Source organism: Diadema setosum, chromosome 12 (genome assembly GCF_964275005.1).
Source record: "Diadema setosum chromosome 12, eeDiaSeto1, whole genome shotgun sequence".
In the NCBI taxonomy this organism is placed as follows: Eukaryota; Metazoa; Echinodermata; class Echinoidea; order Diadematoida; family Diadematidae; genus Diadema; species Diadema setosum.
Genome location: NC_092696.1, coordinates 27,862,471 through 27,876,942, shown reverse-complemented (window position 1 = coordinate 27,876,942; position 14,472 = coordinate 27,862,471). Strand labels below are relative to the sequence as shown.

The following is a 14,472-nucleotide window of genomic DNA, read 5'->3' as shown; positions in this document are numbered from 1 at the left end:
CAGTCAACTAAATGGGAATAAGACTGACATTCATATTGTGGGTAAAAGCATCAACCCTATGTAATCCTTATAACATTCCTTGATAACTTGATTTTTTTTGTGTGTCCTGAAGTACAAGTATGAGAGGGATGTTTAGGCCTATACAACATGTATGTAAAGCTTGTAGGGAATGAGAGGGATGTTTAGGCCTATATATGTAAAGCTTGTAGGGAATCTTCTAGATTATGTTCAATATTTAAAGGCAAATTATCATTATTATGATTTTCGGCTGTCATCCAAGAGATTAAGAAGTACTAAGGGTGTAAACACAGTCTGAAGATCAAGACTAGGCTGCCTACCATTCCCGTGGGCTGTGTGTTTATTAATAAATGGCACTGTTGGATGTCTTTGACTATGGTTGGTTGATGAAACCAGTCAGCTGTGAGGACACACTGCACCTCATTCCCCTAGACCTCCATGCTATAGAGGCTAGTCATTTCCATCCTAAGATGATCATGTACACTGTACATCCCAACTATGTGTCTACTGTGGATACATTGTGCTAAAGTGTGTCCATATAATGTACACACTGCTCCCTTAGGGTACACACTGCACTTTGATGATAGCATTGCTGTTCAATGCATACAGAGTGTGTGCAGACTGTACTGTGTGTAAATCTACAACATGAAGCCTATGTAACTCGCAGAGGGCCTCTGCAGCAACATTGAATGCTTTTGACATCTTAATGCACTTGTACTTGGCAGTCGAAAATGAGAGTTGTTGAGACATGTGAATATTCATGTGCATTGGTGAGATCTCCGTTAACACATCAAGTACTTAACAAATATTATTAGAAATTCTGATGCAGAAATTATCTTCTTTTCCATCATTAAATTGGCACTTTCAAATTCCACTGCATATCTTACTTTGGGGAAACTGTAAGGTGAAATTCAATAAATTCATAATACTTTTACCTGCACAAAAGACAAAATTTTACAAGGAGACAAATACATGTACATTGTATTCACAAATAAGAAAACCACAGAATTTATATTTTATTAGTTTCTCATGTGTTAACAAAACAATGATTGATGTATAAGGAGCAACCATTTTCGCAAATTGGTAAAGACAATATTGCCACCTTATCTCCTGTATACATATGAATTTCACATTTATAATTTCCATTCTCTAAAGCAAAAAAAAGATAGTGTAAACATACACTAAAGAAATGGGAGAGTTATCAGGTAATAATGACATTGCCTTTTGTCTTTTGCATTCATCTCTTTTTCTCTTCTCTTTCGCTGTTTTGATATTGATATCGATATTGACAAGATATTGGCAAAAATCCCCCTGGTAATGCATGAATTTTGCCATCATCTTGTGTTTGTCTTAACATAAACTTTCACCATTTTTCTTTACATTAGTAATCACTCTTAACATTACAGTTATAGAGTTGATGCAAATGCACTGGACATTATACAAATTAGATGTCATATGAGCATTGGCATCATACTTAATATTTAACAGTTAAGTGTTCATTCCTTTTCACTAGCCCCATGGTCACTTTTACCTGCCCTGGGCAAGTTGCATTACTGGTTTGTGACTGTGATATGTAGTTGAGTTTTCCCTTCAAAAGGTTGGTCCATCCTTGACACTATATATTTGATGCCCCAAGCAGGTGAGCGAACGTGGGTTTGTGTTCCCTCAGAGTAATCTCGTCATTCACCGAAGAGCAAATAGGTGAAGATTGGGAGGGGGGGGGGGCATTTTAGTAGAGACAGGTCCGTTAAGCCACCATTTAAATGGCACCTAGCACTCAATTTGACATTGACACTGACAAGCACAGGTTCGGGCACAGGTTCGGCCAACTTGCGAGTCCGTGATAAGTCGGCGATAATTTCCTAGGAAGTAGTTAATCAGCGCCACTTAGGACGGAGCCCGGTGCTGGGGGGAGCGGTAGGAAGTGGCCTGCGTGTAGGGACATTTCCCCTCGGAGGAAAAAGGTCCTCCGCTGGGAGCCTTGTCTTATTTCGGCGCTAGAAGGGGGCTTGTGCAAACACTGTTGGTTTGAACGTGCCAAGAATATGAAAGGGCCGTGAACAGTTACATGCAGATTACCCACTATTTTTTTTTCTCTCTCACAAGGATTGACTTGAATTAGCAATTTGGTTATTACAAAAAAGAATTTTATGAAGTAATGGTCTGAAGACATCAGAGGTTTCACATTTTTTGTTTTCTTCAAACTGTGTGACTAGAAAAGTGATTGCATTCCTCATTTTAGTGAATGTCCCTGTTTCAAACAAAAATATGAACAGCCTTTGATTTTACCCTATTTTCACCTTTCCTTGTATCTCATGTTCTCATCTACAACTTGGCATATACATTGTAGGCCTATATGTTTACATTATTTTTAGACTCTTAACCCGTTGAGGACAGACTGATTTTTCTACAACATGCATTTCCCATAGACACCTGCCCGAGTACAATGTATACTCGGGACTCGTCCTCAACTGGTTGAATAGCAAGACATTGGTTGCTTTGAGGTCTTTTTAGCAGTCTGTTAATACTAACAAAAATTTCAGGGACTATGTGTCAATACAGTTGTGTGGCCTACATTTTAATAATGCAAAAAAACAACACTTGTACAATATTGTGTACATTGCATAGACATTAAGCTGCCATAAAATGGTATTTTGCATGTTGTGAAACGGGTTAGATTTATATTTTTGCTATTTAAAGTTTGATAGAATTTATTAAAATATCAGCTGTCTGCCGAACTCTGGTAGCAGAATGCAGCATTTCCTTTAAATGTGTTTTAGTAGACACAAAAACTTTGGACGTTTCTCGAAAGGGTCCTTGTGCAGGTTGGTGGCTTGATTTCATCTTGTGTTATCCTAAAAAGCTGCACACTCTCATCTCTTGATATGGTAGTGTATGTACTGGTATTATACTGCAGCGAGACTTCCTTTGTAAACTGAAACTTGTGGAATGTCAGGCTTTGAGATGAAAGGAAGATGACGATGCGTCAAGTTTACAAGACATGTCAAATTTGTCTTGTCAAGTGTGTGTAATTGTACACGTAAGGATAGACCATTCATTCTTCTTACTAGTACCAAGCAACCCTGCTTCCAAGATAGCACACATCATAGTGCACTGGTGATGAAGAACTTTTGCAGTTTGCTTCTGATCTATCATCGTGGTTGGATTCAAAAGAGTGTCAGTGCAAAATTAATGTGGAATAATGCCACTCGAAATGATCATTCATGATCTAGAAGTATAGAGTTGCCCATCTTTCATAATTAGAGTCTGAAAAGTAAAGACTAACATTGTACAAATGTAGGTCCCTACTTCACTATTCTTGCTACCTACACTTCATACTGTTCACTGTACAGTAGGGTTTCAAGTGCAGCCATGATCAAGTGTGTTAGAGTGCACAGGAAGTGTTATGACTGAAGTGTCGTAACTTGATAATTGCCTGTCATTTTACCTCGTGTAGTCTGTCATTACAGGCCTATTAAAAAGATTTGATATCCTCTGTGGTTGATACCGTACACTTGTAACCATCAATGCTATCAAAGAATGGACTCGAATTTAGTGTGTAATTTATCAAATTTCCATATTCATTGAATATATTGATGTAAGTCTGGTACTCAATAATTTACAACATACATATGTATGGTTGTATGTGTAGTCAAAGGGAACTGGCAGAACAAAATTTGGAAAATATGTTTGTTTGCTTTTTCAGGCCTTACACATGATTTTCACAGTACAGCAGTTGAACATCATCTAATGACATAAATAAGGTCAACTACACTTTTATTTGTGTGCTAGCTTTGCTCTTTGGAAAGGTTTTTGACATCACATTTGTTACTTTTAGAGCCAAGCCTAACATTTAAACATTTGAATATTTTACCCACTTACTGTATAAGAATGTTTTGCCTGCACATAAAATGCATTAGTCCATTAATTCCATAATATATGTTTTCACTTTCCTATATAATTTTTTGATAATCTTGAGAGATTTATGCTGTACGTTTTGAATCTGTAATCTTTTGGTAGTCAACTGTCCACAAAAGCCTTTGCAGTGATTAGACTCTGAAAATTGAATTGAACCATCTTTCCACTATAAGACTAATGATAAAGTACAAGAACTTGCTTGATTCAAAAATTAAAGTTAAAAGTAGCGATTATACATTTATACATGTTATCTCTGTGAATCAGATGGCTGGGAATGAATTTTCAGATTTATCGTTGGTAGTGCAGACTCAAAGCAATATATGGAAAATATGATTGATAGTTTTCCCCTGTAAATTACATGAAATTTGATAATGCACCACAATTCCCCCCCCCCCCCCAATAAAGTTGAATAACCTACAACGTGTGGTTTAGTTTGATATTTCGTGCGCTTTGCACAGTGACAATCAAGAAATGTGACATTACTGGTTTAGACACTCTGAAGCTAAAAAAAGAAGAAGAACAAATCATATACTTTTCTCTTTCAATGTACATCGTTAATATAGCAATCAAAATAATTGTATCAGTTTTGACAGTATTGTATTGTATTGTCAGTTTTGACAATATTGTATAAGTTTTGACAACCTGATATTATGCAATTTACATGTATGGAAAGTCACTTGTTTTCTCCCATACAATATGTATTTCCTTCTTATTCATGAGATGAAAGATTATGACACTAAGTTTGAAGTGATTAAAAGAAATGAACAATTTCATTCATTTCCACATTTGATTATCTTTTTGGACAAATGGTTGTGACATGAAAAATTCCTCATAAATATATTTTCTGTTTCCATACCAATATACTTGATTGAAAAATATTCGATGTTCAGTTCGATTCAATCTTTATTTTCACCGTTGTCAACAGAGTATACAAAGAAATGTACTGTACATGTATATGACAGTACTGATTTGACAGTCTAGACTTGATATTGCTATCATGGTACTGTAGTTTAATGTTAAAAGTGGAAAAGCTAAAGAAAAATACAGTGTAGTACATTTTTCATTTGAAAAAAAAAAAGTGCCTGCCATTCATATTCATTCGTTTTTTTTTTGGGGGGGTGGGGGGGGGGGAAGGGGGATTTTGTAAAAGATTGTTTTCAACTTTGTCCTTCTTCATCATCTTCTTTTCTCTCCTTTCTTCTCCCTTTTTTCCTTTTCTTTCTTCTTTTCTGTCATCTTCTTTCCCATTCCTTCTGTCGAATGCAAACATCCCCATATTATGGCTGTAGCATATTACCATATTTTTTGCTTTGATGTGCTTCCCAGCACACTACACACTGAATAATACATAGCCTTGATGCTGTGAGTCACATTAAAGGAACACTCCTCTCCTCCTGATGAAACCGTCTGGACTGACCGAATATTGTGTTTTGTAGTATGAGCAAAGTTGGGTAAAATTTAGAATTGTGAGAGATCACACAGGGATGCAGATTTGTTGAGGGTATGAAGTCGTGCTCTCACATTTTTTGTAATGTTTTGAGAAAAGAAAGAATATATTTTAATTTATTATATTTAGTTTATTATATTAAAATTTGATATATTCATTTTAATCTGTTTTATTTTCACATGGTAACCCTTACAGTGAGGGATCTCATTTACAAAGAGTCTCTATTTGTATGCAATACAAAACTAGTATATTTATGATCATATTTATACAGAAATATAGTAAAGTGGTACAATATAATTTAACAAACTGAATAAAAATCAGAATTGATATCAGGAGAATAATGGTTCAAACCATCAAAACTATAATTATTATTTTCTTTGTGTTAAAAATACAAACATGTTACTACAACTTTCCACTTACAATGTATTTTTATCATTGCAGTAATCATAATTATCAGATGCACAATATGACTTGCTCTGTTTATTCAAATTCATCTCATTTAAATGGACATTTAAAGGTAGGGAATCCCATTTGCATGCCTTAAATGAAGAGTTGTATAAATACAGTGGTATGTTGAAGAGAGTATCATTTTAGAAACTCCCATAAAGTATTGAAAGTGGAAGGTAACATTTAGTACATTTTTGTTGACCGTTAGATTTTGAATTGAATTTTTTTCGGGGCTCACCGTAAATTCCAGTACATTACTAGGCTACCTTTGCAGACCCATGCACTGCATGTGTGTCCATCATGTATATTTTGTGAAGAAAGTTCAAAACTTACAAACATTTCTATATACATTCTTGCCACACACTCTTTATGTTATTACACCAGCTCTTTATACTTTTAGATTTGTGTTTATAGATAAAAAATACAGAAGACTGCAACAAAAAGGCTTTAGTGTGGCTGACACACAGAACTACTGAGTAGTTGAGTTTTGTGCATTATTCAAATTGTAGATAACTGTTGACTTCCAAATTTCTAAGCAGTGGCCTAAACAAGTCCCCTGAGGTTCATATTTAATGTTTTGCTGCATTTTGGGAGGTCTGTAAAAGGTATCCCCTACCTTTAACGTTTACACTTTGAGTGATCGGTCAGTGCTGCAGTGACCGGCTGTTCAGTAGAGTTTGACTGACCGTTGTGCTTCTCATGTGGTCACATACAATGTACACTGTAAGAGAAGAGTTTTCAGACACCTGTTTCTCCAAGCATTTCATAATCTTGCTTTCATACTACATGTACTGTAAATCGAAGAATGTTCACGTGCATTTTAATTAAAAAATTAAAATGCTCGCGAAAGTTCTTGCCTACACAATATGCATTGGATGCCAGTGGTTGTAAGTCGCGAAAATTTCATGCTGCGAGAAAGGCCGTTGGCTCCAATTCGTGAAATTTTCATTCTGCAAATGCATCATGTTTTACAGTATTTCAATAGTTTGAGAGTATGATACATGTGTAGGCACGTGAGCTAGTACTATCATACAATATTCTGTGCAGAGACTCCAACTCTCCCGCTTTCGACGGGAGATCTCCTGCCGAAAGCACATTTTTGCCAAATCTCCCGTTCTCCCGCTTGAGATTTGATTTCTCCCGCCCTGGCTCTGTGTCTCCCGTTGGAAAGGATTTCTTACTTATTGTCATATCGTATGTGGAAAAATAAGCCTTACATACAATGTAGCACGAGAGAGCATCTAGAACCCTAGACTGGACCACGGCCGCAAGAAATTTCGCGCTTCGCGCACATCAACTTGGAGTCTCCCGTTTGCTAGGAGCTTCAGGCGGGAGAATCTCCAGATCAGAAGGTGCTGGGGGTTGGAGTCTCTGTCTGTGGTGTGCAATGAGAAAGACTGGTATCTCCATAAATGTACTACCCTGTCATAGAACTATAAAAAAGGAAGGCTGTTGGCCCTGAAAAATGTTAATATTGGATTCCTCTGCTGATATTAACCACTGTACACTCACAAGTGTATTTTTACTTGTTTTTTTGTTTTGTTTTTGTTTTTGCAGATTGTGAGTAGAGCTCACATGATATTGCTGTCATTTGGTTTCGATTACAATAAAATGCATCATAATATAGCTCAGTCTCCAGCGAGCAGATCCAATTTGTAGTTTATCATCCCTACATGCGTCTTGCATCAGAAATTCAATTTATTGGGAATGCTAGCTGTTCACGCACCAGGCAACACGTCAGAAGTGGCAGACAGTTGTCGTTGTGATTTGCGAGTCTAGCGTGACGGCGGAGAATAGCAAACAACAACAACTAAAGACACTGAGCCGTTCATCTCCATCCGAATTTCTTTTGTATTGATGAGACGTTGAGTGACAGATAACTGCAGTAGCACGGGATCTGCTCTGTTGTACTTGAAAGCATGATTTATTGCTGTTTATATTGTATTCGATCTGTGTAGTTCCACAAGCCAGGAATGTTAGACTACATTGTACATAATGTGATGAGTACATTGTGTGTACAATGTGTATGTGATATAAGGATATGAAAAATGTACAATATATAGCCCCCCCCCCCCCCGTCAATGTTAATTGTGCATACCTTTCCTAAGTAGAGTTCATACTATTTTGTACTCTCAGCCATACATTACTGTATACGACAGTGGTACACGTACATGTACACTTTGTATGATAATGATGTACCATGCATCGTAGAATGTACGTGTACATGGAAAGGCATAGTTTAGGTGGGAATTATTTTTGTCCCCCCAGAAACAAACAAAGAAACAAAATATGAGTCTGACAACAGAAAGTAAAGAAATTCAAAAAATATCGAACAGTTTTAAGTTGTCATGGCCATTATTTCATTACAAAGGGCCGAGTACAATGTACAATTGTATTATCATTAATTAATATCATTATTACAGTTATTATTATTAGTAACAACAGCATTTAGAGCATCTGAATACACTATATTACACTTGTAATGACCTATTGTTTGTGTGACCCAATAGCACACAGGCAGTTTTTCTTGCTGGGTCTCATGACATTTTTATGGAACCCATCAGTCAAATATGGTAGTAATTTATCAATTGTGCTGGCATGCATAGTTGTACACACCCTTATTACAGCATACTGTTTAAAGCACCAATTAATCTTGATAGCGCAGTGCATGAGAATGAGATGCATAGGATACTTTTCATCCTTAAAGTGGACTAAAAGTGTACAATATAAAATGTACTGATAGTCACCATGAAAATTTAAAATGATAATGTAAAGTCTGCTTACCTTAAAGGGACTGTACAGTACTGGTTGAGATGGGGATTCATGTTTTGAACATTCCTAAGTGAGATAATAAGAAACCTCATATGAAATATGAAAGAGCATACAATTTTAAGAAGGATTCAATGTTTATTTGATGAAAATTGGTTTTCAAATGGCTGATATATCCAAAAAAGTGATAATAATAAAAGGCGACAGGCCACGCTTTTATTAGGATCTCTTTGTTTCGCCTTGTTTTTGGATATCTCAGCCATTTCAAAACCGATTTTCATCAAATAAACTTTCGATACCCCTTAGAATTGCATGCTCTTTGACATCTCATAGAGTGGTTTCTGAATATCTCGCAAAATGTTAAAAGCTAAATCCTCACCTCGACCAGAACTGTACACACCCTTTAAAGTTTTGTTCTAGTTGTGCATTTTGATAACAAACTGTATGTTTTTAAATACTCAAAAGATTCTGTACTCACTTTTACCATCAACACTCTCACTCTATCTCGCAACTGTAGCACAGAGCTTTAATGAATTTCAAGGGTGTATGAATTGTGAGAATAGTTTCAATTATCCACCTGTTTAATAATACTTTTCTGTTATGCTGCAGCCATCTTTGGAGTACAAAGCAATACAAACAGTACTAGTGCAAGGTTAGTGCATCATTTACAATTGTAAATCAGGGAGGCTCAGCTAATCATGTGAATTTGAATTTGAATTTATGGCCACTTCACGGGGTGGAACACCCAGATCAGCAGAGCTGGTTTCCATAGGGGTCCACAGACATACATAATAATGGTAAAGAGCGAAAAATACATACATCTTGAGTAAAAACAAATATCATGTACTGTATACACAGTAAAACATACAGAACGATACTAAACACATAAAACAAGCTTAGGGGAAAAAAAAAATAAATGTACACGTAAATGACCTCTGATTTTTATAGAAAACGAACATCAATAGAATCAAACTTCCAACGGCGAAAACCAGACAGTCTACAACTGTAGATTGTATCCTCTTTTAGGTCACTGACCACACCAGAAATGATACATAAATGACAGTAATATGGTGTACAGTTTATGATACATCACATGCAATGTACATGTACATGTCTGTATGTAAACCATGTAAAAAAAAAGGGGGGTGTGTCATTTTAATATAATTTTGGGAGTTTGTGTGTGACGTACAATCTGTGTCGCTATGTAGTGTATACTGTATGTACAGTATGCAGTGCAGTTTATGTTTGAGTTGAAGTAAATTTATGGCAGTGTGTGACTGTGTGAGGTACATTGCAAAGCTAGTCGTATGAACTGGGAAAAAAATGAAGACTGTAATAGTACTATAGTTCCCATTTCTATTCAAAGTCAAATGATTTTTTTTTTTTTTAATCATTAGTTAGCATGCCCCCAAACCATGGCCAGATATCTACTCTACTGAGGAAAGGTGATGGTAAATTTTAGGTCCTGTCGGAGTACAAATACATTGTAGCATCATGGTTCACAAGATGTACATTGTACTATCTATCTACTAAAAGCCATACTTTAGTGTTATTGTGGTGACATTGTGTATGTGAGCTCAGCTTTAATAGATTTATTAGGAAGCTCTGGTTTCAAATTGATGAAACAAAATCCCCCCAATAAGGACGGACGAAGGTAACACTGTAAAGCAATTGAACCCACCCAATACGGTCTCATGTACCAACTAACTGCCCTCTTATTCTCACGCACCACTTTCAACTTCATGGCAACAGATACGAAGATACCGAAGTTATGCCATTACTTCCCTCATTAGAGCGTGTATCACAGCAAACACTTTCAACTATCTCCAATTCAATTTTGGGACTTCACCAGAAAGAATTGCAAACTCTTTCTCCTTTTATGAACTCTAGCAATGTAATGCAACTGAAAGTCTAGTGTGGTGAAGGAAAGTGCATGGAGAAGCAAGTTCAAATTTTGATACAAAAAATAACTGCAACAAATACAGGTACAAAAGTTTGTACATGTTTTGGAAATTCCCTCGAGTCTTTTCCAAGAAGTACCAGTACACTGTACTGGGTTGTTGCCCAATTTTAGTTTTGGACTGGGCAGCATAATCTATTGTGAAATGTAGCACAATGCCTTTGACTGTGTTGGAGGACCTTAAAGTTACTAGTTTGAGGCAAAATTGCAAAACAGATTTTTTGACATGCAGTGACTGCCTGTTAATAGCAAAACACCCCCAAACAACAGCTTTATGGGACTCTTCGGCACACTTGGTTTAAATAGAGTACCATAGTTGTGTGTGTGTGTGTGTGTGTGTGTGTGTGTGTGTGTGTGTGTATTTATAATGGCTTTTGTTATGACTCTATAAATGGCTTTGTCCACACAATCATGGATGCTTGAAGGTTTCCTCATTAAAGCATTGAGGGAAATTTAACTGTATTTGATTTGCTCAGTACACACATACAAAAAAAAAATGACAGTTAACAATTTTTCCCATGCTCCTTATCAAAACCTACATGAACGAAAAATATTAAGTAAAAGATCTGAACCTACAACTGCTATATAAGTAATGCTGTGAATGCTAACATTTTGTTCAAATTGTATTGTTTTTGTCTCAAGTTTTTCTCCATCTTTCCCTCCCTCTTGCCCTTCCTCCCTCCTTTTTAAAACAATATTTTACTGCCCTCTTATCCATTCTTTTTCCTCCTCCTCCTCCTGTTCTATTTCTCCATCACCATCTTCCCCTTTTCTGCTATGAATCTTTTTCTTTTTTTTTTCTTCCTATGTAAACTTCTCTCTATTTCAAACTTTTTCTCCGTCTTTTTTCTCCTACTACAATGTATTTTCCTTTCTCCTACTATTTTCGTTTTGTTTTCTGTATTTAACTCAGTGAGGACGAGTCCCGAGTATACAGTACTTGGGCAGGTGTGTATGGGAAATGCGTGTTGTTGCAAAATCAAATGGTCCTTGACAGGTTAACCTCCTTTTATCTCTAAACGTTAATGTTTATTTGTTGTTGTTGTTGTATATATTGTGAATTCTAACATTTCTCCCTTATTTCTCTTCCCTGTGTACAGCTACAAGAGGAGGTCAGGGAGGTACTGGCAAGATTCTACAGAGATTCCCAGAGAAGGACTGGGATGACGTCCCTTTCCACCAGGGATTGGAGCTGGTGAGTACTGGAAGGCTGTAACATCACTCTGGAAACTTTCCCCTCTCCCCGATCCCAGTCAACTCCCCACCCCTCCCATTCCCTCCTGCTGCAGCAGCAGCAGCAACAACAACAACAACAACAACAACAACAACAACAACAACAAACAAAACAACAACAACAGAAGAAGAAACAAAAATGACCTCCCACTCCAGAAACAGTAAAACATTCTCCCTTCCCTCCTAGTCACCCTGAAGAAAAAAACAAACAAACAAAAACAAAAGAAAACAAATGAATGTTAAAAAAAAAAAAAAACAGCTAAAGAAGAACATGGGAGGGAGGGGCAACATCAGAGTTGGATTTTTTAATACCATAAAAGTGAAATGTTCTAAACTATTGTTTTTTACATGTACAAAAAAAGCAGACGTTCTATTTTTAGGGCAATTTTTATTGTTTTTCATTTAATTGTAGATCCCGTAATTGCAACACAAGTGCAAGCTCCGTAATCTAAAAATGAAATGAATGGCAGAGGCAGGGCGAAAGTCAGATACGAGAGTACAAACTGTACTACTGAAATTTTTTGTCATGTCATAATTGTCTAAAACATTTTTGAACACCAATATTGTACCGTAAAATCAGAAATATTCACGGCATGAAATTTTTGCGAATTGGAGCCAATGGCCTTTTTTACGGCATGAAAATTTCGTGAAGTGCCACTGGCTTTCAATGCATACAATACAAGCACTTTCATATGCACTTTGACTCCACAAATCTTTGCTCCTCACGAAATTTGCGAAAATTTCATGCATCCAAAAATGTGTGGTATACAGTAGAGTCATGTTGGTTGCTTCTGTAGAGTTTACAGCATTGATTTGTACTGAGCCAACATACATTGTAACTGCTTGTACTGCATTTCCTGGTAATTATGTACCCTATTACAGTAGCTGCATACATTCATAACAGATAATATCTCAGTACATCATAGCTTGATGTTCTTGGACCCAGTTTTTCTTTCATACAAGTACCAGTACAAGCACTTCATCTTTTACCTCATTCAGAAGGCAGGGCAAATAACATTAATACCCATGGCATACAGGTACACATGCAAGTCAGCTATTACAATGTACGCAAGTCAAAGGAGTGTAAAATGTGCGATGATTTTATTGAAACCTTGAAAAATTCTCTACTTTTTTGTATAAATGTCATTGCCTGTAATTACTATGTCATGATTTGCATCCGTCCTATCTGGCGATGATGACACATGGATTTGACCAGAATTATAAAATCCATTCCTTTTGAACAGACTGTCTGATTTTTCCTGGAAACCTCAAGTGTGTTCTATAAATGTTTCTACAGTCAGTGAATCCACAGTCGCCGTCGGGACGACAAAACCTTGTGTCTCAAAAATGTCAAATGTTAAGGTGAGCAAAAAAAAAAAAAAAAAAGAGCGCAGCACTATGGCAACCAAAGCACTATAACAAATGGGATTTCCTTTCTTTTGACATGCCATGGTGGCTTCATTTTTGGGGTAAGATAGCTATGATTTGGACAGGACATAACTTACAATTTTGTAACTGATTACGATATATCTGGTAGTTAATCCATATGAGTGATTTTCACCAAAATTTGAGATACAAATGTACAAGGTTTTGTCACCCCAACTACATATCAAAGATATTAAAATATGTCCATTTATAGATTCATTCCCCTTTAATTGTAATTTCTCTGTGGGATACAAGATACCATTGAGCATTCTTCTGGTTACAATGACACGCTGTTGGGGAAACTGGGAAGTCAACAGCAGGAAATGGTTTTACGACTTATTGTACAAAATGTCTACAGAGCCGTTGAGTGAACTCTCGCGTACACAGATGCATCTTCTGCTAGACACTTGCCACTAATGCACTGTGTACAAAGGCCAAAGTCATTTTAGTACACACTACAATGTATGTTCGTGGACAACAAATGGTACTCTGGTCCATGTGACACAGGCTTTTGAGAATGTTAATATGCAAGTGTAATCATCTTTAGTTTGAAAATTTTATTGTCATTTTTGTTTATTTCATTTATGACCCTCCACCACAAAACTAAACAGGAATCACACCTCCACAAGTACACATTGTACATACGACATTATGTAAGGCTGTCTTCCTAGTATAAAGTCTTATACATGTTTTCTGTGTTAACTTTGGTGATTTGGGATTTGTGGTGTTTTCTGTCAGTTTCCCCTTTTTGTCCATTTTTTTTTTTCATTTTGAAGCATCTTGTGTACAATGTCAAAAGTATGTTTTGAGCAGTGTTCGTAAAGGAGTTTCTGTAGAGCCTTGTTTGTCTAAAGTTGGCATTTTGTGTTTGTGTGATACACATGATGTACATTGTATGTTCTATAATAAAAGTGTGGTTTGTATGAAAACCGCACTGAAATAGAGCTAGAGAATGTAGTAGGAGCAGTGTGCAAATAAAGATGCTTTTTCTAGATCAAAAGATATTTTATGAGAGTATGGGATAATCAGAATTTGGAGTCCCACCTCCACAGAAACTTTTTCAATTCTAACCCCTCACATACGCATTGCCTTCCCACACAATGTTTGCGTACAATGAGTTTGATGAATGTTGTGGGCGCATCACATGATTTGTATGTACAGTTACCATGACACATTGTAATGCACACAAAAGGAAAACTAACATATTGTTGGACAATATACAATTTTTATGCCACACATTGTTGTTTGTGCAATG

At 36.4% G+C, this 14,472-nt stretch overlaps 1 protein-coding gene across 1 annotated transcript in view; it reads left to right on the top strand.

Annotated features, from left to right (window-relative positions):
• The window catches only part of LOC140236162 (myotubularin-related protein 13-like), a 124,571-nt gene that overhangs the window by 20,299 nt on the left and 89,800 nt on the right, over window positions 1-14,472 (top strand). The window contains exon 2 of the mRNA XM_072316129.1: window positions 11,660-11,754. Within this exon, the coding sequence (XP_072172230.1) occupies window positions 11,660-11,754 (95 nt within the window). The remainder of the gene's footprint in view (window positions 1-11,659; window positions 11,755-14,472) is intronic.